Here is a 25,883-nt window from a genome sequence, read left to right as displayed (position 1 = left end):
ATTTTAGAGTAAATTGTACACAATTTATGTTGAGTTTCTGTTTGTTAATTTACGGGCCTTTATTGTGAGCCAGAGATCAGATAAGAATTACATTTTTTTTAAGTAACACAACAATGTGCGCAATGTTTCTGAGCATCGTGAAATACAAGGTGTGTGAAGGTCTACCTGTAGTTTAACAACCTGGTAACAGTGCGCTCCTCTCAGATCAGTGTGGCCTCAGTATTGATGATATAACCCACACATACCCGAGGACACACTCACCTTCTTGTGTAGTGCTTTCCTGGGAGTTCATGGCCTCTAATAAAGTTAAGCCTCTTCTTATGAGTTCTCAGATCTTTTAAAAGTTCCCAACTCTTATTCTAGTTTTTACTGTCTATGTGGAAGAGAAAAGAGAGAGAGAGGAAGGCAAGTCAAAAGAATATTTCACACTGCTGTCTTCATTTTCCCATGAGGCCTTTTTTGTGTTTTGTAACTGTGTGTGTGACTGTGTTTCAGTCTGATTCTCTTCGCTGAGTCCGTGTCATAGTGTGTGTGAACACCTACGCACATATGTGTGTTTGCACGGGGTGCGAAAACAGCGGCAGTTTAGGGTCACAGAAGGAGATCCATTACGTCACCATGGCAGCCAGCCTTAATTACAGCTAACTATAGTTGGAGCAGAGGGAGCAGAAAAGGGAGAGAGAGCGATGGAGCAATGAGTGTAATTAAAAAGTCTATTTGAAACCATGAGATTATTACAGTGATGAGGTTTGTGTAATGGCTTGTACAATACACTGATTCATGTGTCTCATTCTGTGCATGCAAACATTGAAAATATAAGCCTGTGCTCAATACATTACCTGCTCCGTGTCGAAGAATACGTGCCATTTAATAGTACTGGCCTATTTAAACGTAACATCATGTAAAATAATCTCTAATTGCACTATTGATCCGTTTTAGACTGATTTTTTTTTTCTGATCAGCAGTCTAAAATGACCCTAAATTTGAATGTTGTTTGTCATGTTTTTTGGAACAGCTGTTAAATTGGTGTAATAACCACTATCTTTGCCATAACTGAATTGTCCTAAAGATTTCTTTTCAGGATACTTTGAGCATAAACATTGTCTCTTATAACCTCTATTTTTACTCACACTTCTAACTAATGGTTAATTTTTAACTCAGAGAGCCAGTCTAGACCTATTTTCATTTAAGTACATATCTATTAAGTCACTTTATGGTGCCTGACCCTTTCCTGCTGTATCTTTATATTAAAAGCTTTTTATTACTGAAACAGGATCCATTTCTAATTTGGTGAGAGTAATGGAAAAAGGAACAGAAAATTTGTGTTTGTAGGTAAAGAGAACTACATCTCACCAGTTAACAATATAACCCTGAGGCTACAGTCCCACACACCAACACAAATCTGTCCTAATGAGGACACAGATGGGATCTTTTAGTTTTTATGTATTAACACAAATCAAAAATAATTATAATTTATTTACAGGCACATTTAAAGACCCTCAAGGTCACCTTACATTAGTACAACAAAATTAAAAAAATAAGGTAAACAAAAATAAAAAGTATGTATGTACAAGTATGACAGTATAAAAGCTAAATGAGGTTAAAAATAGACTAAGACAGAGAAGTGATGAAGGGTATGCAATTTTGAATAGATGGGTTTTAAGATGTGATTTAAAAATAGAGAATTTATAGTCCAGAGATCTGGTGGAAGTGTGTTCCAAAGTTTCGGTAGTCAGTCCCATGGTAGTCAGGCGAGCAGGTGGAACAGACAGAAGGGGAAGCTGAAGAAAAGCGGAGTGTACGAGGGGGTGAGTACGTGTGGAAAAGGTCAGGTAAATATGGAGGAGCAAGGTTTTGAAGCGCTGGAAAGAAGCAGGATCTTGAAATTGACTCGGAGGTGAACTGGAAGCCAATGGAGCTGTTTAAGAACAGGTGTTATATGTTCAGTAGATCTAATTTTGCATATAATATGAGCAGCTGTATTTTGAACTAACTGAAGTTTATGGAGAGGCTTATGAGGTAGACCATAGAGAAGAGAATTACAGTAGTCTAAACGAGATGTGACAAAAGCAGTACAAATATGGTGGTTCTGTTTGGAGTGAGTGAAGGTTGAAGGCGGTTAATATTACGAAGATGAAAATAAGAAGACCGAGTGATATTATTTATGTGTTGTGAAGGAAAGAGTGCTGTCGAGAATGATAGACTCTTATCCTGAGGGGAAGGTGTGACAACAGCGTTATCAATGGATAATGAAAGACTTCTGGTTGGAACTTTAGTCAGTTTTGATTTGGTGCCTGTTAGAATAAATTCTGTTTTATTGCCATAAAGCTTAAGAACATTATGAGTAAACCCAACCTTGATTTCACTTAAACAATTAGAAATGGATGTGGGTGCGAGAGTAGCTGTGGGTTTGGAAGATAAGTAGAGCTGGGTGTCATCTGTGTAGCAGTGAAAGTAGATATTATATGACAATGAGCCTAAACAGACTTCAAAGTTAATTACCCCAGTGATTCTACTTTCGAAACGTGAACAGGCAGAAACAGAGGCTGTAGTCTAGCTGCTCATCACTGCCTTTGTTTCTTGTTGAAGTTCAGGCTCTGGCTGCTGGGCTGGGGTCTTCATGCACTCAGCTTTAACATCACTCTATTCTTGGCTAGCTTTGAGTTACCATGCTGTCTGTGCAGATGCTATTTTAACAATTAGAATTGTTCAAATTCACAATCTTAGGTCAAGATAAAGTAAACAAAATCAATAAAGTTTGTAGAGGCCTGTTACTTGGTTGAGAACAGCAAGTAAAAACTGTTCCCAACTGTTCCACCACACACAGTCTCAACCATAAAATGTTGTATACCTAACTTTACATCATATGTTAATATTTGTATTTAAATCGACATAGTTTTTTTGAACTTGTTATTTATAGTAGAGTATTTTAAAACAGTGGATTTCATGCTTTGATTTAAATAATCTGAACTGAACTCTTTCAAAATGGCATGGAAACATACGCACAAGCCTACCTGTAGTTTAACAAATTACAGAATAAATGATCACAGAATTTGGAGAAAAAGTTTTGACATTTTAGCTTTAACTTTCTCAAAAATGTGAACTTTTAAAATACTCACTGATTGATTTACTTACAGTCGATTAGTTTATTACTTAATTCAAGGGCTATTAAAGCACTTTAGCTCCAAATCCTCTTTCCTTTTCCTTTCGTTAGTACCTTAATGGATTGGATAACCAAGACCTTGGGAGACTTGCACTGAAACATTTTTAACCCCTCATTCATTGGGAACCTGATTCTAAGGCACTTCCCAACTTTCGTTACACAGTTCCGCTGAAACAAACTCGTACATGTGTCTTGTACTCTCTGTTAAACTCCTGTTTCTGTCTGAAAGGAAAATGAAACAACCTCAACCAGCATTTAGTGTTAACAGAGAAGTGAGTTCAGTGTTGTACAAGCAATACTTCAGCCTCACATTCAGAGTCTCACATTTCCTAGAAAACTCATGTTTGAGATAATTAATTTCTTACATAAGCAGAATACAGTCAGTTTGGTGTCTAGAGTATCTCTCTACAAATATGATGGTTGTTCCTTTTCTGGGCCTCTTTGATTTCCCAAATCAGCATTGCTCCCTGGCCAGGATGTGCACATCGTCATTGTTGAGAGTCAAGGGTCAGGGCTGGAGGTGTAGACAACAGAGTTGTGGCCCGATGAGGTAGCTCTTCTGTTTTGCGCTTATCCAACAGTTGTTTGGTTTCCCCAGTGTATGATTCGCAGCAATCCTGTTGGCACTGAGGGCAAGTCAGAGAGACGTGATTGTTTTGTCGCCTAAACAGACCGATTTTTTGGAAGATGTGCGTAGAGTGCAGCATGTTGGTGCTCATGATGCAGTGCAGCTTGGATTACCCGTCTTCAGTACATAAGTGATCCAAATGTTCTCATGTGTGAACTGGCAACCGTGGGAACAAATAAGGATTTGACTCTGTGAGGATTTCTTTAATAAGAGATTGAAAAGGTTCAAAAATACACTTTTTTCTACAAATAAACTGAGTTAGAGTTAACTTTGAAGGTTGACTTAGTCAGTCTTGACTACCTCGAGTGTCAAGGATGGAAAGAGTGATCAGACAGTTTTTACTGAAGAACCGATAAATACTGTGCTGGTAGTGTGGAGTATAAATGGAATTTTAATGAGACTTTTTAATCTAATATTTGAGTCGACTCAAGTAAGCGTGGATCATCATTTTAACAATGTCCCACGTATCAGTGCAGACTTTTATTCCCATAAGTGAGTATGACAGCCTTTTAAAACTCATCTCTGTTCAACCATCTTCCTACATCTTGCTACACTTATACATTTGCACACACACACACAGACCTCACGATAATGCTCACACATTGTCAGTGATGACATTTCCGTTTTTGTTTCTTTCCTAATTAGCAGTCTCTCCGCTCGTCTGGTGCACCGTCGGCCAATCGGCAGAGTCCGCTCATTACCCAGGGTTTATTTCAGGGTCTTTGTCAAATGGAGAGTGAAAGTGACAGCTCAATCTAACCTCAGCAATAAGCCTCGCATGGTCGCCTCCTCACTGCTGGTAGAGGGTTCAGCTTGGCTATCATCGAGGGGCACACCGGATGGTACTCTGAAGCTAATTGAAATGCCACCCTGTTCTTTCTTTTCATGTCTTTTCTTTCTTTATCTGTTCTATTTTCCCCTCTTAGTTCTGGATGTCTGCCTTGGCCATCACCATCCCAGTGCCCTCCGGAGCCTTCATGCCAGTATTTGTCATTGGTAAGAAGTAAATGGCTACATGTGTTTGTGTGTGTAAAGGGACAGAAGAAACCTAACCCTAGGTTTAACCCTACTCTACAGGGTTACGTTTGTGTAATTTAACATATTTACCAAGAAAATCAAACAAAAATAAATCCTTTGGAAGTCAGTCATGTTAAAGTACTATAAATTACTATATATGTTTGCCACTAATTAAATACAAATAATGTTATTGTATTTGATTTGGGCATTTATTTGGCATTATTAGCATCTTTATTTAAGCAGGAAGTGAAACTTATGAGACCAATCTAATTAGCATTCTAGACTGTTACTGGAAGTGCTGCCATTGAATCTGCTATTCTAAGTCTAATTGCTACCCTGCTTTCCTGTCCAAACAAAAGATGCAACTATAACAATCATTTCAAACATCCAGCTCTCAGTTGAGGAGAGAGGAGGCAATTTTAGCTGTAGGTATATCGTACATAGGATTAGGTGATGTCTTTTGTCCTCATAACATTGTATCCTCCTGACATTTGCCCAGGAACACCACATCCAATTCAGTGTTGTGGGTGGCGGTGGAGCCTTAACCCAATTGTCATAGGGTGGGATGCAGGGTACGCACCAGACAGGTCACCAGCCTGTTGCAGTGCTAACACAGAGTCAGACAAGCAGCTTTCTTGTTGACCGTACAGTATATGTGTACTGGTTTATAAGAAAGGCACATTTACAGTATTTTCAAAACAGCTGAAAAAAAATGTATTATTTCTAAATACCCTGGTGTGGCTTAATATCAACATATGGTCCAAGCGCAGAGTTAAATCTGTTAGTTTTTTTTTTTTTGTTTGTTTTTTTTTTTGTTAATTGGTTCATTTCCATTTAGAGAAAGGTTTTTCAAATAAGGAGTGCTCGATGCTGTCGTTCACATGAGAACCATAGCAGTGGTGTATTGCTCATATTTTGAAACAGCGAAAAAGTCATAATCAAATACAGTTATCAAACTTTCACTATAAAACTTTTTAGCATACCCTAAACAGTGAGCCTCAGAGCTGGAAAAAGGAGCCATCAGATCCTTAAAATTTTACTAGTAGGCCAATTATTTCAACATGACCTCAAAAAGGGCTCAGTTTTGGTGGTTGAGTCGATATTTGCTTTAAAAGTATGTACTTTGAAAGATGTTTGTACATAAGGATTTATGTTTTCGTGGTTGGTGTTACAGCAACTACTGGCCACCACCGTTATTGCACTTGCGTAATGGTCTCAGTGATTGTGTCTCTCTGTTTCCCTGTGTAATTCAGGGGCAGCCTTTGGTCGTCTGGTTGGAGAAAGCATGGCCGCCTGGTTCCCTGATGGCATTCACACAGATGGTACCATCTACCCCATAGTGCCAGGAGGCTATGCTGTTGTGGGTAAGTTAAAGACACACACCTTTCAGCTATCTCTCACTCTCCATCCTACTCTACATGTTTTTGCTGCAATAAAAGACATTTGCTTCTACAATTTCTCTGTGATTCAGTCTTTGCTTTATAAACCAATATACACGTTTTTCTTCTTGGCTTTCTGTGAAGGGCTTTCATCTGTGATGGCAAGAGAAATAAAATTGATTGAACAGAAATATTTCCTGTAGCAGACTTGCTCAGATTTTCAGCTCCAAGTTGAGGCTTTAAGTTTACCCTGATTACAGGTGACACAGAATATGAACAGACTCAATTACTCCAGACAAAATCGAATTATATTTATAAGATACTCAGACCAGTCATGACAAAGAAAGCTCCTGCAAAACGGTTTAGACACCAACTGAAAAAAACAACAAATTTCTTCACAGTGGTGTTGTCAAATGTTCATATTTCCCTAGAAAGTCTGGAAGTAGAATATCCAAGCTAATGTGCAATCCAAGAGTCCTATTAAGAAGCAGACATTGTTTTGTTGCTTGGCAAAGGCATATTTTTGTTTTGTGTTGACTGAATAATGTACTTGAACAATATATATGAATACAAAAAGTGTTAAAAGAACATAATTTAAGTGTTAAAAGAACATATTGATAAGAAACGATATTGTTTCTCTGCATTTTAAGTCGGTCTGTATAGATTTCTGAGAAAATAAACTACCAAACATGACACATTATCCCATGTTATAATTTATTAAACAAATACTAGGCTGATATTGAGCTAACCATAAACTCCTGTACACCATTGTCTTTGTTTTGAGAAAAATGTGAGGCTATGTGTTCGACAGCTAAGACTTGTTTCAAACTGGCTTGGGCATCCACAGGACAGAGTCCAAGCTAAGACCTTAACCTGATTAAAATGCTGTTTTGGGACCTTAAGACAGCTGTGCATACATGAATGCCCGCAAAAATTTAATATGACAGACTAATAGTCATGCAAAGAATTAGTTATTGCTGCTAAAGGTTGTTCTACAAGTTCCTGAACCATGAACTGTACTAAACAATGTGTAATATAAGGTTAGTGTTCATCTCAGTGTTCTATTTGTACTTTTTTAAAGGTTGTATTTACTTAATTTTTAAACCTGCCAGAAACTCGATAGTTTTTATTACAATTCTTATTAGTTCCAATTTTTAAACAAGGATAAATAGAAAGCTAATGATAGATATGACAGCTGATGCTCATCAACATTTACTCACACTGCACACCCCTGTTTGTGCTAATACAGTCATTAAGACAACAATGCGCTGCACTCAGCGTCACAGCTTTGTTATTCAAATATCAAGGTAAGTTAAACACAAGGAGAGCAACTGAATTGTAAAAGTAATGTGATAAACATTTATAAGTTTGTTAGAATATGTGGAAAATTGCAGTCAACAGCCATAATTTCCTACTGCTAGTTTACTACCAATAATTATGCATATAACGTCCAAGAAATACCCCCTCTGGACAGTGATAATAATGAGCTAGTTAATGCAAATGATTATTTTAGCTTATTAATAGCGTCAAAATATTTATTTTCTTCTATTTTCTAGTTTTCCTGTATGCTTTATTAAACAAATGTACCTTAGACAAACAATATTGAGATCTTTACTCTCTGGTGAACAAACCATGTAATAGAGACATTATGTTTAATGACTCAGAACTTCCCTATGGCATATCTTTACTTCTGTTTGTTGTTACTCATCGGAAGACACAAACACTGCGACAAGCTAATGTCTGATGTATCAGTCTAGATGATTTGTTTGTCTGGATACACAGAGGAATGGTAAAATAAGTGATAATAACCAGCAAAGGGTAATGATTGTATACACTGGATAGTGAAGCTGTACCCAGTGCTTCTTTAAAGAAATGGTTGCACTACATACATTATAGATTCTTCCTGAACTTGTGTGTCTAATGAGATGCAGCGTTGCTACAGTTGCTACTTGTTGACAGCCGTGCTGATTATGCCAGTGTTATGGGTTGGCGGTGGCTGTTTTTCTGGGGCTGATGTTGTTGTTGTTGTGCTGCACTATAGCTGATGAGTCACCCTTTTACAGGCCTGACACTCTGATGAGCCTCTTTCATCTCGCTGCGGAGCTTGCTTTAAGGAATAAATGTTGGGATGGGCAGAGGGAGCAGTAGCATTTATCTGAGGGGCATACATGGGCTTAATTAAGTTAGGAGAAAGAACAATGAAACCTGTCTTTGTAGACTCTCTTACTCACCATCTGTTTCTCTTTTTATTTTAATGCTTTCATTCTCTGTTATTTTTTTCCCCCTGGTGTTCATTTCATTCTTTGGATTGGTCTCATCCATTTTCTCTGTTGGTATAAACACTCACTTTGCCCATGCTGCTCTTTCTGCTTTGATGTGGCTAGAGTATTCCTCTTTTAACTACTCTCTATTTATGTTTTTTAAATAGATTTGCAAATGTAAAGTTCCCTTTTATATTGAATTATTCGAAATAGTTGATTTTTTGCCTTATGGACACAGGGGAGAAGGCTGTGAGGGGATAAATGTGTATTTAGTTGCTTGAACTGAATCAGTATGAATGAGATAGTGTTCAATTATATTCAATTTTATTTATATAGCGCCAAATCACAGCAACAGTTGCCTCAAGGTGCTTTTATATTGTAAGGTAGATCCTACAATAATACATACAGAGAAAAACCCAAGAATCATATGACCCCCTATGGGGAAGCACTTTGGCGATAGTGGGAAGGAAAAACTCCCTTTTAACAGGAAGAAACCTTCAGCAGAACCAGGCTCAGGGAGAGCCTAAGCAGACGGCAATGAAGTCACTGATGGATCGGTAAAGAAACCAAGCACAAGAAAAAAAATTTTTTTCTTTTAACATCTTCAAAAGACCTTTTGAAGAACTAAGACTGAGAAAGTGAAATGTGTAAGTTCGAAATTTCAGCAGCTTGTCAGAATCTTGAGTCTCTGGCATTAATCAGCGGTTCTCTTTGTCATATGCCTGGGGACAGTAAAATAGTATTTATTGCTCTTTGAAATCATATTAGTATTGACCCATCTTTTGTTTTTTTGGAGGGAAGGGGGCCTTTGAATGCCACCCAAAGGACCCCTTTATAAAGCCCCAGATCTCACCTTACAAAGCAAACATCTAACCAATTATTTCTACACTTTCTCTCTCTGGTCCTCTACTAACCCCACTGTCCTCTCCCAAACCCAAAGGTGCTGCAGCCTTGTCGGGAGCAGTCACCCACACAGTTTCTACCGCAGTCATCGTGTTTGAGCTGACTGGCCAGATCTCCCACATCCTGCCGGTGATGATAGCAGTGATCTTAGCCAATGCCGTGGCCCAGTCCCTGCAGCCCTCCCTCTACGACTCCATCATCAGGATCAAGAAGCTTCCCTACCTCCCGGAGCTGGGCTGGGGTCATCACGAGTATGTATATTCTAGAGAAACACCAGCACACAGCAAAACAAATTACAAATAAGTTTCAATTTTGTAAATACTATTATGCAGAATGTTAACTACTAAACCAAAAGCTAATAAGAATTTAGAAAATAATGGTAAAGCTTTATAGTATGTGCAAAAGGTTAAAGGTCATATAATATCTATGTATTAAATTGTTAAGAAATCAAATTTAACAGTATGCTTCAAAGAAATAAATAAATTAGGGTTTTGGGAAATGCATTTATTGATTTATTTTTTTATTTTTATTTTTTTTTGTTATGATTTTGAAAAGCTCAGTAGCGTAGCTTGTAAATGAAAAACAACTATGACCACCAGTGTGTCAGCTTTAGCATAATGTGAGATTAAACAAGTACAACATGAAAATTACTCAGCATTAGAAGTGTTACTAGGCTAATTTTTGGTACCTAGGACAGATTGAGGCCAGCTATAGCCAGCTTCTATTAGCCCACAGACAAAGTGATTTTAAAATATTAGCATGATAAAGTTGTCAATGGGCCCAATAAAACTGTATGTCATCTCAAAAAGAGAATGCACACATTAATTGGTGTGAGCTGAATTAGAAGATTTATGACTTTGTTATATTTATCTGGTAAATATAAAGCCACCCCTATTATGCTGTTAGTGTAACTTATTATTACGTGAAGTTAAGCACTGCAAATCATAACATGGAAATTCTTAAACTTCAAGTTGTATGAGAGTGATTTTGCTACCTTGGGGCAGAGTCAGACTCGCTGTACCTACATTAGCCCGCAGACAGCATGCTAACATTTAACTTTCAAGTTTTTGGCATGATCACTTTGGGATGATATCAATTAAAATACTTTTTTCAGATATTGTTGTATTATTATTATGCGTTAGTGTGAATCCTCAGCATTGTCGGAAAAATAACATAATGATATATATAGTCCCTTTTTAGGTAACTTTGTAAATTTAAGCAGCATTAGTAGCATTATGTACAGCATATTATTATATAGTGGCTTCATTCTTCATTTACATAGTTGGTAAAACCGATGATCTCAGAATGTCAGATGTGGCTCCAAGAGACTTTCCTAAGGTGAGAAAGAGACGTCAGCTTTTGCATTGTTCTGATTGTTCAGTCCAATGAGTGTTTTCAAAGAAATCTTTTTTAGGCTGACAAAGTGAAACTACTAGTTGTAGAGAAATTTCAACCACAACTGTAGATTCTTTGATGGCGCTGATAAGTTTATGGTGGCACTCAGTGACTGATGATCACCCATGATCATCCATGGAAGTTATTTCGCAGGGCGGCCTTTATTAGATGTTGCAATAAAGTTAGGATTTGTGGATAAAGATAACAGGGTAATGACGCTGTAGCTAAGGGTGGCTTGTGTGGAGTCAAACTGGAGGCTCAGCAGGGAATTTTGTCCAATGTGGCATGCTGTTTAACTATGAAGCGTTGAGACATTTCATTCTGCTGATTACCTCAGCCTAACATACTATGGCTAAACTGTGTGAATTATACTGACTGTATGAATACATTTCTTTTTAGTTGATCACTAAATAACTGAATACAGTTGCTTCAACATTAGTCTGCAGTGTTTTTTAATGGCTTTGACTGTTGCCTTTAATTTGGGTGTTTAAACTCAATCATAGCACTACATTAAAATCTGTTGCACAAAAATACAAGCGTGGTTGGAGGAACCTGGCTTGGTACATGGCTTTTAATGGACTTCACATTTAATAATAATGCATGCCAAAGACACAATGCTGAATAGGATTACCCACTGCCCGGTGTCATCAGAGCTCTGTGATTCCATACAGAAGCACTGTTGGTGTAATTGTTTGGAACTGATGTTATAGATGCTGCCAAATCATTAGGTGAACATAATAGTTGAATTTTGATGCAGCATTCACAAATTGAAAGCAATGAGGAAAAGTTTTGTTTGGTCCTCTGCCTGTTCATTATTTTCTGAAGCTGTTCCCTGTAGAGTTACATTTATGTGTGTTGCTTGAGTCCTTCACTTACATGCCAGCACCTCAGTTGACCCTCGCTGTCCATCTCTTCGTTATCTATTCCCCTCTCACTCTATCTGCTCTCTGCTCTCTCCTCCTCTGTCTCTTCTTATTATCTGCTGTGACCTTGTGGCCTCTCAATCACACTCTCACTATCTTGTCTTGTCCGTGTATGCATGTGTATGTCGGGGAGAGTAAGAAACTGCAATGTGAGCTGTGTTTTCACCAAGTAGTTGTTGACTAGTGTGTAGCTTCCTCTTATTTCTGATTATATAATGCTATTTGTGGCTACCTCACCCATAGCGGGGAAGACATGCCACATGAAAAAGCTTGGGGAGGCAGTTTAGCACTGCTGTTCGGTGTAGGTTGGAATATTATTCTCACTTATATTTGTAAAGTTTTGTAAATCAGCTAATCTTCTCTCACACAAACGGAATCTTCTTGTTGGAAACACTTTGGACAAAAAATAAACCCTTTTTTTTCAGTGGCCTGTCTAAAGGATTTTTTCCAGTGTGGCACCTTTTTCATCTAACCTCATTACTGCCAGCTGTTGCAGTTCAAATTAGCTGCATAAAGCATAGTTAGCCTTTATCTCAATATATCCTAGTGGTCATTTGTGATATTACAAGAAGCCTAAAAAGAATTTTCCCATGAATTCGCATAACACAAATTCCTACAATAATATTGTATGAATCCTGTAATGCCTAAATAAGATCCAAGTTGTCCATGCATGCACCAATAAGGCATAACGATAAGGGCCAAACTGTGATGGCTGGACAACTGGCATGTTTCCAGTCTGCAGTGGTCAGTATCTATAAAAAGTGGTCCAAGAAGGAACAGTGATGAACCAGTGACAGGCTCATGTGTGCCCAAGGCTTTTTGCCACAAAGCAAAATTGTTCAGTTTGAGGAGCGTACCAATGAGTTTGGGGTGTTGACTTGGCTTCCAAATTCCCCAGATCTTAGTCCATAGGAGTATCTGTGGGACATGCTGGACAAACAAGTATGATCCACGGAGGCTTCACCTCACAACTTACAGCTTAGAGGATCTGTTGCTAACATGTTGGCAGATAGCACAGCACACATTCAGGGGTCTAGTGGAGCCTATGCCTTGACAGTACAGGCTCTTTTACCAGGATAAGGGGGACCAACACTATACTGTATAAGGCAGGTGGCTGTGTGTGTGTGGATCTTAATGATTACGTTTCCAAATGTTGAAAATCGCACATGCATAGTGTGTGTCTGTGTGTGTGTGTGTGTGTGTGTGTGTGTGTGTGTGTGTGTGTGTGTGTGTGTGTGTGTTCTTATTACAGGTCCAAAGAAGAACCATTTTAAATGGTTCTGTTGAATCTATAATTTAAATGTTATTAATGCTTTTATGATCTCTGTGTAGAGGGCAGAGACAGGACAATACTCTCTGTGCCAAAATGAGACAGGAAACAAAACGCGTCTGCAGAGCATGTTTTGCAGAAGTGAAACTGAAGCCAGAAGTTTAAGTGCAAGGGTGTTTAGTATGCATTTATTGCGGATTAAGCCTTAAGCAGTTGTGGTAGATTGAAACAGTTGTTTATATATTTCACATATAAGTCAAGATCATTACACACAGGATGGCCTTAGCCTGGTTGGTTGCTTGTTGAGGTCAACTAAGGATCAGAAAAGCAGATGCAAACTCTGCACGCACAGACAGACAAATAGTGAGAGGTCATGACACGTGCGTAGCATACACACAGAAATGCAGAAGTGTGCCGACGTACTTAGAGGAAGTGCACCAGACGAGCGACAGCGAAGAGGAAAGCACCGACCGAAGACAATGTTTTTAGAGCAATGTTAAAGGTCAGGGAACATTTTGTGGTTTGGATTGACGTAAGCTGTACTATTGTCTATTTTTGTAAAAGAGGGGGCTTTGTTATTGTACCCATATAGAACCTTGTCTCATGATTGTAAGTTCAGTTCAACACTGATTGGGTTGTTGAACTCACACATGTGTTCATTAAAATGCCGTCTAAATTGCACACGCCTGGATCTGTGGTTTTTATGGATTCTTCTCTCAACATTGAACCCTAACATTTGGGGGCTCGTTCCGGTGAGAGAGAGGGAATGTTGGGGTTTTGGTGAGATCCGGGGTCCGTGGTAATTGGACGGGCAGACGGTAATCAGTGGTGAAAGTGAGCAGGCATTCCCCGGGGCATTTAAAGGTAAGACACTGCCTGTTGAAATATATTTCCAAAAGGTGTCACATTGGGCATGTCAAATTAAAGTCTACTCACTGGAATTACTGGTAAATGTCTGTTTTTAATTTTGGCGAAATTTTGATGAAGTTTACGGTTGAAGTAATGATAATGAAGTATAAGTGACAGTACTGAGTAATGAGAATAAAGGAATGAAAAGAGAATTAAAGCAGTTGGACTGCGAAGTGAACTTTAGAATGATAGGGAATTTGGTCATTGTGTGGGTTCAAGTCCCATTGGTTATGCAACCCTTAAGAACTTTCTCGGAGGTGGCGCTCCCTGCTGGATAGAGAAATCTATCCTTCACCTAGCGATGACTAGGGATAGTTTCGGGCAACATCCGAAGAGGACTGGGGAATCTCTAAAACTGTTGAGGGTTGTCCTCAATCTTAATCCTGTGTTGGGTGTAGATTGTTGTTTCAAATTATTCTAAATTTTTCTAGAACGACAGCGGCGTCTGTTAAGAAGCGCATAGCCCGGACGTTGCGATCCCTCCTCGATGCGGACGCGCATTGTTGACCTACCGGCGAGTAGGGTTAGCTCGGTTTGGCTTGACCGTGGGGTACAGGGCATCCTGAGATAAGCTAGGGGTTCAAGTCCCCTATTCTTGCGCTTTTTTGGCTACGATAAATTTGGTTAGGGCATTAGCAATCGGGCCACCGTCAGGGGACGGAATACTGGCTAAAATTGGTCATAAAAAGTCAGGGACTTTTATCGGTCGGACCGTTATGGATAAATTTGTCGAAATTTATAGGATTTAAGAGGCCTAAAAAAAATCTGTGCAGTTGTAATTTAAGACGTCTGTAATATAAAATATGAGATCTATGAGTAGGATCAGTCTCTGTGTCAGTCATGCACAGCCGGAAGTGCACTGATTGTGTGTGTAAATGCAAATGAGCAGCAGTGACGCGCAGAGAGGGTGGTTTCAATTTTGAGAGGACTGAGAGCTTTTTGCTAAATGCCTGTATATAAGAGCTTATTATGAGAGTGTAAATACAGTGTGAATATATTAGTGTGGATGCATAGTAAATGACTGAATTTTGATAGATGTATATTTCGTGAGCCATAAATGTTGGTGTGTTTTATTTTTCAGTTATGTGTGTGGGGGAGAAGCCGTGAGGATGATGAGAGGTTTCAGTTTTCTTTTTCTTTTTCTTTTGACTTGCTCTTTCTGATCATGGAAGGCATGTCCAAAATACTCGTATGAAAGCGTATTTCGAGTGATTTTAACTGTGTGAGTGCTGTCAGTATTTGATTTGAGTGACTCTGCGTGAGTTCTCTGAGTGAGAGAAAGGCAGTGCGTGTGAGACGATTTATGGCGTCTGAAAGAGGTGAGAACTTTTAAAGGTGTGTATGGAATAAAGGAGTGTGAAATATATTTCTTGGGTGATGAAAAAGTAGGATGTGCTAAAGTTTGAAAGTGTTTTTAATTCAAGAAAACAAAAACAAAGGAGTTAGATTAGTTTGAGGAACAGGAAATATTGCTCTGTGTATCGGGGCTGCAGCAACAGGAAATAGTGAACAGGAACTGTGCATGCCCATATATGGGAACTGAGTGTGTGCAGAAAGAACACAGAGAGACAGACGAGGAAATGGGAGCAAATGAAGCCTTTAAGAAAAAATGAATATAATACTAATTATATGGTCAATACAGGTGGGCGTCTTTCAACTTTGCAACCTTGAGTTCAGCAGCAGAAAAGTAGATTAAAAGAATTGGGAGAATAAGCCAGTTTTTGGCTCGAAATTGGGCGGCTGGATCTCTCACTTTGTCCCTGAAGCAGAGAAGAAGTTCAAAGGACAGTCAATCGCCTGATGAAGACCGATAGAACATCGTGAACTTGAATACAGCAGGCAAACGGCAGTGCCACTGATCCATTAACCCTGATGACGACTGACGACCAGCAGCAGCATGTAAGAGTAATGTAACATGTACTGTGAAAATACAGGCTGGGCAGTTGAACAGTGGGATAAAGAATTGTGGAAGAGCACTGGACATTGAGTGATATTTTGCCATGCTGGGACTTAAATCTGAAAGAAAGACTGTAAAGAAACAGAGAAGAAGACAACAGCTGAGTTGAGACTGTGTTTGCTGGAGCTTTGAAGCCCGAACAGGACATTGTGCAGAGAGGACCAGTGAGAGATGAAGCTGGACGAGTTTGACTGCGAGAATATAGGATATAATTGGATTGAAAATTGAAACCTGAACTCATGAATTGTTTAGGGATGTCCACTACAGCATAACAAAGAGGTAAACATTAGAAAAGGTAGGAATAATGAACGAAAATAATTGTCATTACCTTAATGAATAGAAAACACACATACAAATTGTTACATGTGAGATTATTTTTGAAATGAATCAGAAGTGAGATAGTTTGAGTCTAAAGCTCAGTGGTGAAATGCATAAATTAAATATGAATATATCGGATGCAATGAAGAAACAGCTTACACGTAGTGTACATTAACATGAATACATCGCAAGGCAACGAAGAACTCAATGAGTTAATTTAATGAAGAAGCAGTTTACACCCAATTAACATAAAATGCAGGGAAGAACACGCTTACATGCATGGCATAATTGGTGTTTCTGATCAGAGATAGAGAAATGGGTTATTTAACCACTGGTGATAATAATGAAAATGTCTTAGTTTGTTATTTTCAGGGGTAAAAGCAGACCCAGGCCAATTCTCCAGATGCAGGAGTCTGAAGAAATTACAGGTTAACATGAATGGATATGTTAAGGCAAGTTTCTGGTTGAATTGTTCACAGCATGATGTGTCCAGGAACCTGAAAAGCAAGCCCCAGCTCCTGGCTGAAGACTAGGAGTGCTTTATTTAAGGTGGGAAATCAAAATGTGGGTTAGTAATTGGGGAAAAAAAAAACTGACTGCTTAACTGGAGAGTGGGGAAGAAGTCTGGGAGACTGTGAAGCCATAGATGCAAAATAACATATACCCATACACACACAAACAGAAAATGCATTAACCTTATAAAGACAAGCTCTTGAAGCTTAATGAACAGGTATTGATTTAAAACCTGGCTAAGAACATAAGCATATGCAATGAAGATCTGCTTGCTGCTTGTATGAGTGAGAGAATGGTGTGAATGGTTAATACAATTGATGGAAAGATTTAAAATAGATGGAAAAACAAAAGAAAAGTGTCTATAAGAGTGACTCAGGAGTGCTCTTGCACTGATTTATCAAAGTAAGTGATTAGTATAGAAAGAAAATGAAAATAATTCAATAACGTGATAAAGTTTAAACATGTATTCCTCTTGTTAAGTTGGCTGTTGAGCTGTGGGTTTATGCAAATTAGCTGGAGTGAGTGAGTGACAAAGACACTTCCTGTGTGCGTGTGTGGCGGAGGCTTTCGGTTCAGTTCAAGAGAGAGCAGTGGCTGTTGAAGAGTATTGGGAGAAATATATAATGGTAAAGTATCAGGATATTTGATTACGGTGGTCAGGTCTGTTCAGAGGGGCAGATTTGGACAGGAAATTTATAATTTAAGGATGATATGTGGTTGAAATTGGTTTTATCTTGTGCTGAATGAAAACGGTCTTTGATCTTTTGACGAGGTTTTCGTGTGTTGAACGGGTGAAATTTAAGATTGTTTCAGATTTTGAGGCTGTTGTTTTATTTCCAGAGAGGGTGTTTCATTAAGGCAGGGATAGGTCTGAGAGGGGCCCCAAAAATTTTTTGTAGTAGTAAGTGCACTCAGGAAAAAACCTGTCAGGTGATTTTGTTTGGTACTTTGATGAGCTAATAATCAGCTCTCTTTTTCATTTTTGTTCTAAGCAGGCCTGGAAGAGAGTGAACGGACGGCGCTGACAAAATTACCAAGTACGAAAATCAGGTGGGCTTTACAGAATTATAATTGATTACAATCAGAGACTGATTGGCGGCAAGTCTCTGTCTAAAAATGGATTGTATCGATTCAATCCAGTCAAAAGTATAGAGAACTATTTTCCTAAACAGGAAAACGAAATAAAACAAATGATTGAGCTCATTTTGCTGATGTGGAGCATCTGATGACGTGTGAGAAGGCTGCAGATCAGCAAAAAAAAATATCATGAGTGAATGCATGTGAGTGAATGTGAGTGACTGGACTAAGGTGGGAATGAATAAATGTGGACAGATTTATCATGTGAGGAAAAGAAAGGGATGCTTTGTTTTGCTTTTGCCATAGGCAGGACAAGTGGGAGACTTAAATCTGGGAGGCTGATTTTGGGATGCTGATGTTTGCTTTGAGAAAATTTCTTTTTACGGGGTTAGATTATGGGATTACATTATATTGTTGGGAGAATGCTAAATGCTAAAAGGGAAACATTGTTTGATGAGATTCAAGTTACCATTAACTGAGGTAACTCAGGATTAATAACTGTTCTGTTCAAGTTTATTTTTGTTATGACATAGACGGGATCATAAGGGAGAGTTGAGTATGAAATGTAAACTACAGGTTTTGTTTTCAGGAAATTCCAGGATCCAGACCTTGCATGGAGCAACGAGTTGGAGGAGATTTGACATGATGATTAAATTGATTTTGTTCCTTAAACACAGGTTTTCAGGGCTGAAGCAAAACACCGAGAGGAGAATTGCTGAGCGGTTCTGGGCAATGAAATGACTAACCTTTTTCCTTTTAATTTGTTAAGCTTGGGTGGAGCATGTTGAGTTTTTGCCACATGAGATGTGTCAAAAAGAGAGGGGTTTAAGATTTAATTTGTTTAATGTGAAAGGGGTTTTACTAGGATTTTATAACGATTGGGGTTGTTTGATAATTTAGATATGGTAAAACTGAGGCAGAGATTGTTAATTCTAAAGAAAGGAGTAAAATGAACTGAATTCTGTTTAGAAGATAAATTGCTGGGGTTAAAAGAAGTTGTACACCAAATTAAAGGGGAAATTGTGGGAATAAAGGATATGCTTTGGGAAAATAGTGAACATTTTATGAGTAGAAAATGTGGGGATTTTTCTTTTGATTTTAGGATAAGTGGTAACAGTGACATAATGTTAGAATGTTGTTATTTTTAGGGTAGTGGAGAGCTTTTTATGAGGATGTTAAAAGTCTCGCTGACTCAAATGAATAATATTGGAGATTATATATGTAGAAATGATTTTTCATACACATTGCATTTTGGGGCCTTTAACGGAGTTGTGGCTCAGAGAGTCGTCTCTTGAGGGTCATAAACTTTTGGTTAACGTTATGATTAGCCAATCTACTGTGAGAATGACCTGAGTTTTGAAGGATTGCACACGCTTACAGACATACAGAGTTCATCAACACACAGGACAGTATTGATTTGAGGCCTAGGGCCTGAAATTCCTTTAGCTTTTAACTGAATTTGAGTTGGCCCAATAACAAATGACAGAAAGAGGAACTGAATAGGAGTTTTGCTTGTAACTAAACTGAGTGACATATAAAATATTGAGATAACAGATGCAGCTCTAACTTAGTCCTCTTATATAAAAAGCAGTTACAGAATACAGAAATACAGAAAACAGAAGCAAAGGAGAAAGCTTATATATGTTGGTTAAGTCTGATAAAGTTTAAGTTAGAGGAGGCATTACATTAAAAGCAGCAAAATGAAATAAAATGATATATTCAAACAGGTTATTACCCAGAAAATGGGAGTTCAAAATACTGTTAGAGTTCAGTTTTTAGCTATGATGAAGTTTATCTAGAAGCAATTAACTAGGTGCTTACACTTAGTGATTAAAGTGGTTGTTTTTCTTTGATCCTTTTAGTAGAATAAGCCGTTATAATGATTTTATGATGATTTTGCTGGTGAGAGGTGACTTTAGATGAGAGGCACTTGCAGCAGCAGGGACAGTTTTGTGCACAGGATGTTGATGATCAGATAAGGAAAAACAGGAAGCGTATGACAGCAGTGCTGTAAGACTGTTAGAAAGCTGTAGATTGAGATGAGTGATGTTTAAGATTATATAGGAATAAAAGTCAAAACCAAATACGAAATTAGGTTCATGTTTTGAGAACAATCGAGGAACAGAGTAACTTAGAGCATAGTAGGGAGAAAGTGTTTTGTTTCCTTTGCAGGTGGCCAGATTTCCACTAGAGTGGGACCCAGAAAAGGACAGACCACTAGAGATTCACAAGTGTAAGGGTCTTTCACGGGTATGAGTGGGTTCTGGGGTGAGGGAGGAGTGCTGATTGAGCTCTGCTCGCACTCTTATTCTCTCATGCCCTGATCAACTTTAGGCTCGCTGATACTTTGGTGTGATTAACCTTAAGCATGAGTGTTCTCAAGTGGGAGCTGGCATTTTATTATTAAGACCACCTAGATGACATGAGGTTGTCTGATTTGTTAAGTCACAGGATGCCAAGAGAGGGTCAGAGCTAAGAACAGTGATCCTAAATGTCCATGATGTCTGGGATGGACAGGGGAGCAGTTGAATGGGCCAAGGAGTGACCCAACACACAGTATGGTGACCTCTTGTGGTCAAGAGGTCAAGAGTGGGAGTGTCAGGAATAGAAATATTGTCCTGCTATTAGTTGCTGCTATTTTTATAATCATCATTAACATTTCAGTATTAATAGTGAGGTTGCAGTTAGATGCATTCAGATGTTCAAATATATGGTTATAGCCTTTATTACAGGTCCAAAGAAGAACCATTTTAAATGGTTCTGTTGAATCTATAATTTAAATGTTATTAATGCTTTTATGATCTCTGTGTAGAGGGCAGAGACAGGACAATACTCTCTGTGCCAAAATGAGACAGGAAACAAAACGCGTCTGCAGAGCATGTTTTGCAGAAGTGAAACTGAAGCCAGAAGTTTAAGTGCAAGGGTGTTTAGTATGCATTTATTGCGGATTAAGCCTTAAGCAGTTGTGGTAGATTGAAACAGTTGTTTATATATTTCACATATAAGTCAAGATCATTACACACAGGATGGCCTTAGCCTGGTTGGTTGCTTAAGTTGAGGTCAACTAAGGATCAGAAAAGCAGATGCAAACTCTGCACGCACAGACAGACAAATAGTGAGAGGTCATGACACGTACGTAGCATACACACAGAAATGCAGAAGTGTGCCGACGTACTTAGAGGAAGTGCACCAGACGAGCGACAGCGAAGAGGGAAGCACCGACCGAAGACAATGTTTTTAGAGCAATGTTAAAGGTCAGGGAACATTTTGTGGTTTGGATTGACGTAAGCTGTACTATTGTCTATTTTTGTAAAAGAGGGGGGCTTTGTTATTGTACCCATATAGAACCTTGTCTCATGATTGTAAGTTCAGTTCAACACTGATTGGGTTGTTGAACTCACACATGTGTTCATTAAAATGCCGTCTAAATTGCACACGCCTGGATCTGTGGTTTTTATGGATTCTTCTCTCAACATTGAACCCTAACACTAGCTATCTTTGTGAGGACCAAAATCTGCATTCTACTATACTTGTGAGAACCAGCAGTCACTTGTGAGGACACACAACCTGGTCCTCACATTTTTGAAGGCATTTAAAGCCATTTTTGAGGCTCAAAACGTGGTTTTAGTGTCAGGGTTACAATTAGGTTATGGTTAGGTTTAGGGTAAGGGGCTAGGGAAACCATTATGTCAATGAGGGTCCTCACTAAGATAGCTGAACGGGTGTGTGTGTGTGTGTGTGTGTGTATGGATATGAGCATGGACATATTGAAAATAAGTCATGACACAACCATCTGTCATTTTCTGTATATAACAACACGTTGCCAGTATTGTGAATCCATATGATATGTATAATGTGTATGTTTGTGTGTAAACACTGAGCACGTACGCAAACTCTTGGAATCATCTATCTTCAATAACACATAGGCCTCCATGAACTTGACTCGTTATGCAGAAAGCTCTTACCTACCTCCTCCTTCATTTACTCTATTTTCTTTGGTGCCTCTTTCCTAACTCTCTCTCACACACCACTTTCCATCAGCAGGCCTGTGTGTGTGCGCGTGTGTGTATGTGTGTCTGTCTGCAGCATACGCAAGTGGAGGTGGAGGCGGACCTGTAGGTGAGACACTGTAGGTAGGTAGTGTGGTCCGCTCCAAGCAGAACGTGTTTTTCACTCTAACTGGAAATTATCCATCTCACACCCACGCAACCATCCACCCACACACATACACTCACAAATCCAGGAACACTTGTGTAATGCCTGCCGTGCAGTGCACGCGTATGGTAGCATGTACATTTGCTCATACTCCCACACAGGCATGGACAGAATTAGTTTTTTTTTTTCTCAATCCTTTGCTCCTGCACAACTCTTACAGATATGAGTGCAGATACAAGCAGACATGTTGAGATGGGCACAAATACAAAGATTAGATATGTGATCCACTGCAGACATGCTCCTTGCACATATGAAACCTTTTCCTGTGCCTTCAGTTCTTCAACACTGGAGTGGCATTTGAAAGAAAGTGTGGCGACTGTTGCATAACATCACTTTCCATGTGTTTGTCTTTTGTTTATTCTGTCACTTTGCTTTTCTTAGTCATTTCATAAGGGCCAGTTCTGATTTATTGAATGGTCTATAGTCCGCTGTTGTCTCTGTTTGTCTGACAATAATTGGAGCTCCAGCAGATGATCATTACAGCCCTTTAGCTATTAGCTTTCACCCTTTCTCCTGAATCTCTGCACCCTCTTCACTCAAGCATGTAGAAACCTAACAGCCAAACCCTCCCCTCCATTCTGCCCTGAGTAATGTGGATGATATATGAAGCCTGGGTTTATAACCCTATAAGCTTGTTTCTCTTGGCTCAAACATATAGGTTGAGGCTCACTTCGATATAAGTCAGACTGATCAGTATCTTCCTGCCCAGGCTTTGCAGGGGAGGAAGGTCCAATTAAGAAGAAACCAATCACATTTCATCAACTGCCTTTGATATCTCGAGGGAAATTAGTCTTGGCAGTGGTTGTGGCCAGTTCAGAGGCATGCATTACATTATTCCCTCAGATCCACTATCAAATTAAGAGGCTGCTATTGCACCAGAAAGGATCTTTTTGCTCACCTTTTTTTTTCTTTTTTTTTTCTGCTTTCCATTGCAGACTAATAGAGCACTGTAACAATTCAGTCTCCTTCCAATGTTTTTTTTCTCTTAATGATAACATTAGGTATGTAGAGAAGCAGGAAAATCTTTAGTGGTGCCCAAAATGTGCTGAATTTCATTAACATTTCATGGTCTCTGATCGTGGTTTGATTTACAAGATGTCTATAAGTGGTGAGTTATTGATAACAAAGATAAAGACCTTCTATTACTTTCATTTAGATTACAAAACTGCATGTTTTTTTTTCTCATTGTCCTCTTGTTATATAGCCATAGGGTTATGGTTTTATGTGCCAAGCTTTGTAAAAGGGTGGGAATAAATCTAACAGGCACATGCCTGCTGAGGGTACATAAAATTGAAAAGTTATATTTCAATTATTAATTTCTTTCTGGAAGTCTACTTTCCTCACTATAAGGATTTTTCTTTGGACCATTTTTTTCTGAAAGTAAATTCCAAAGTGCTTCCAATGAAAAATGAAAGCTGGTGCCACTAATGTCATTTTTCAGTGCTGTGAGCCACACAAACAAGATTTAGTTCACCTCCGTTGTGTACAGTGGAAGTAAATATCTCAAAACCTAGACAAATAAATCCAACACTGTCTGAATTTAGATACTGAGTCAATCATCTCCTGGAATTACGGTAATATTGGACAGTTTTTCAGCCTCGAGATTTATGTCCAGTGGCATGAAAAAAATACTGATCGCCTGTAGTTACAAAGGCAAGTGAAGGTGAAAATATGTATCCAATCCAAGCTGATGGCTACAGCTCCCTGAGCCTGGTTCTAGAAGAACTCCCTTCCTGTATTCATGTTCTTGTCTAGTATGATACCACTCTTTACAGTGTAGGTTAAATGACCCTTGAATACTGTTTGTAAAGTGGATTTAGGGTTTGTTACAACACCTCAAGAGAGTCAATAGAAAATCTTTCTGCAGAACTGTGTTGTTGCCATTCATTTCCCTAAGAGGGATGTTGGGACTAACTTTATGCATTTTGTGTATTAAAGAGGAGCTGGCAGACAATGGTCATCAATTTACTTTTGTATTTAAAGCGAGGTCAGTGTATTGACTTGTCACCACAGAAGGAGCCTGCGTCCTGGCATGGCTGCGGAGGCTTGGCAGCGAAAACCACTGAGTGACTGCGGTCATGTTTGCAGGTTTTGGCAGGCTCAGGCTTTCTCAGGGAGAGAAATGCGAGTGTTTCTGACTGGTGTACTGGGGCGTACGATTATGCTGAGGCAAGAGCTGCTCGCGAAATGTCACCCACTTTCCGCTACTGTACGCAGAGCACCAGCATCCGGATGACGTGTCGACAGAGTACGGTGTTATTGGATTGACCGGTCAGCTGAAAGAAGGATGTGCTGTCAAAGCCGTACAGTATGTGGGGGGAAGTGTTTATAGATCCATGCACTAATCAAGCTTCAGTTGACAGTTCATCAGAGGAAAAAATGCATGACAGTCACACAAAATTTTTACAAGTCAGCGATGAAAGGCTATTCAGAGGAATGTTTAAAAAAAAAAAAAAAAAAAAAAAAATTCTCACATCCATCTTTCTTATTCTCACTTTTTTTCTCATCTTTATGACCACTTGATAAATGTCTCTCCTCTTTTCTCATTTCAGGAAGTACAATATTCGTGTAGAGGACATTATGGTACGCGACGTGCGGTACATCACACTCAACTGCTGCTACAGAGACCTGCATAACGTGCTGCTGACGGGCCAGCTCAAAACCCTTGCACTGGTGGAATCAGCTGGTACACACAAACACACATGCACCATTGTAGAGATGAGTATAAAGTCTGAGTAACACATTTAGAAGTTTAGTTTCACGTTATTCCACGTGTTGATAGACAAACAGGTTTCATTGCAATACATACACTTATTGCCAATGGCACACATGTCCAGATTATATTTTTTCTATAAGAAACCACATGACTGTGTTTATGTGTGTCTACAGCACAAATAGAGACAAATTTAAAAAATGTGTGCATGTCTAATAATTAACTTCAAAGGTTTGTCAAGTGTCTAAAAACTGAAATTTAGAAACACCAGGGATCAATATGGAGCCTATTGAAAATCACCAATGTGTAAAATTGGTTACTATTAGCCCCGTTGTGCCATTTGAATGTTATTTCATACATTTTCTACAAAGTCGGCATCATTAATGCTTTAAATCAGTAAAAACTTGTTATTGCATTGCATTTTATGATGAAATCTGCCCGCGTCTACCACTGCTGAACACAACTTTTAATTAAATAATTGTTGATTGATTGCAAAGTTACCGCCTAGATGTCCTTAACCACTTCTTCTGTTATGCAGAAAGTCAGAGCTCCAGCACTTTGAGATTTCTGAGAACACTTTTGGCATAACTGCATCCCTCTTTTGACTTCAGAGCTACTGCATGGCTGCATAGCTCTGCTGATGTGTGGTTCAAAAATAACAAAGCAAACTGAAGTCAGTAACCAGTAGTCAGTAAAAACCTCTTGAGATTGTTTGCCTTCCACACTCCACTTTTCTTTCTTGTGAGTATGTTAGCTTGCGGGTTCATTCGATGTGTGTCTGGCTATTTTATTTTAAGTGTGTGCACTTTGCACACAAATTAGTAGGTGGCCTGGATTCAAATTTCTGATGGGCCAAAATCGAGTTTGAAACGCGTAACTTAATGTGTCAGAATGCACTGGTTCATATATTTATGACACAGCTCTGTGCTGTAGTCTTTGTTATAACAAAACAGAATAAACTTTATTTGTCTCTTCTGAGTTTCTGCTCAATTTCGAGTGAAATCGAAGGCTGAGCTGAACACAAACTGAACACACAGCTCCCACTCCCACTGACATCTGTGCTTGTTAGCATACAGTGTGCACAGTCTGTAAATTGGTTTCATTTGGCAAATCAAATTAGTCTTCCAAAAGATGGTCAAATTGGGCAAATCACTGGCCTTAAATGGGCATTAAAACTGCACTAATATTTCCCAGTGGCCCAGATTACTGTGTATAATTGAAATGTTGTCAGTTATACTGTAG

At 38.9% G+C, this 25,883-nt stretch overlaps 1 protein-coding gene across 2 annotated transcripts in view; it reads left to right on the top strand.

Annotated features, from left to right (window-relative positions):
* Positions 1-25,883, top strand: part of clcn2b (chloride channel, voltage-sensitive 2b) — a 176,357-nt gene that overhangs the window by 115,624 nt on the left and 34,850 nt on the right. For both annotated transcript variants that reach the window (XM_031735480.2, XM_039597945.1), the window contains exons 13-16: positions 4,718-4,787; positions 6,062-6,172; positions 9,389-9,602; positions 24,481-24,614. In XM_031735480.2, the coding sequence (XP_031591340.2) occupies positions 4,718-4,787; positions 6,062-6,172; positions 9,389-9,602; positions 24,481-24,614 (529 nt within the window). The remainder of the gene's footprint in view (positions 1-4,717; positions 4,788-6,061; positions 6,173-9,388; positions 9,603-24,480; positions 24,615-25,883) is intronic.

Source organism: Oreochromis aureus, linkage group 14 (genome assembly GCF_013358895.1).
Source record: "Oreochromis aureus strain Israel breed Guangdong linkage group 14, ZZ_aureus, whole genome shotgun sequence".
NCBI classification, from domain to species: domain Eukaryota; kingdom Metazoa; phylum Chordata; class Actinopteri; order Cichliformes; family Cichlidae; genus Oreochromis; species Oreochromis aureus.
The sequence above is the reverse complement of the archived record's forward strand: the minus strand, read 5'-3'. Positions and strand labels throughout refer to the sequence as shown.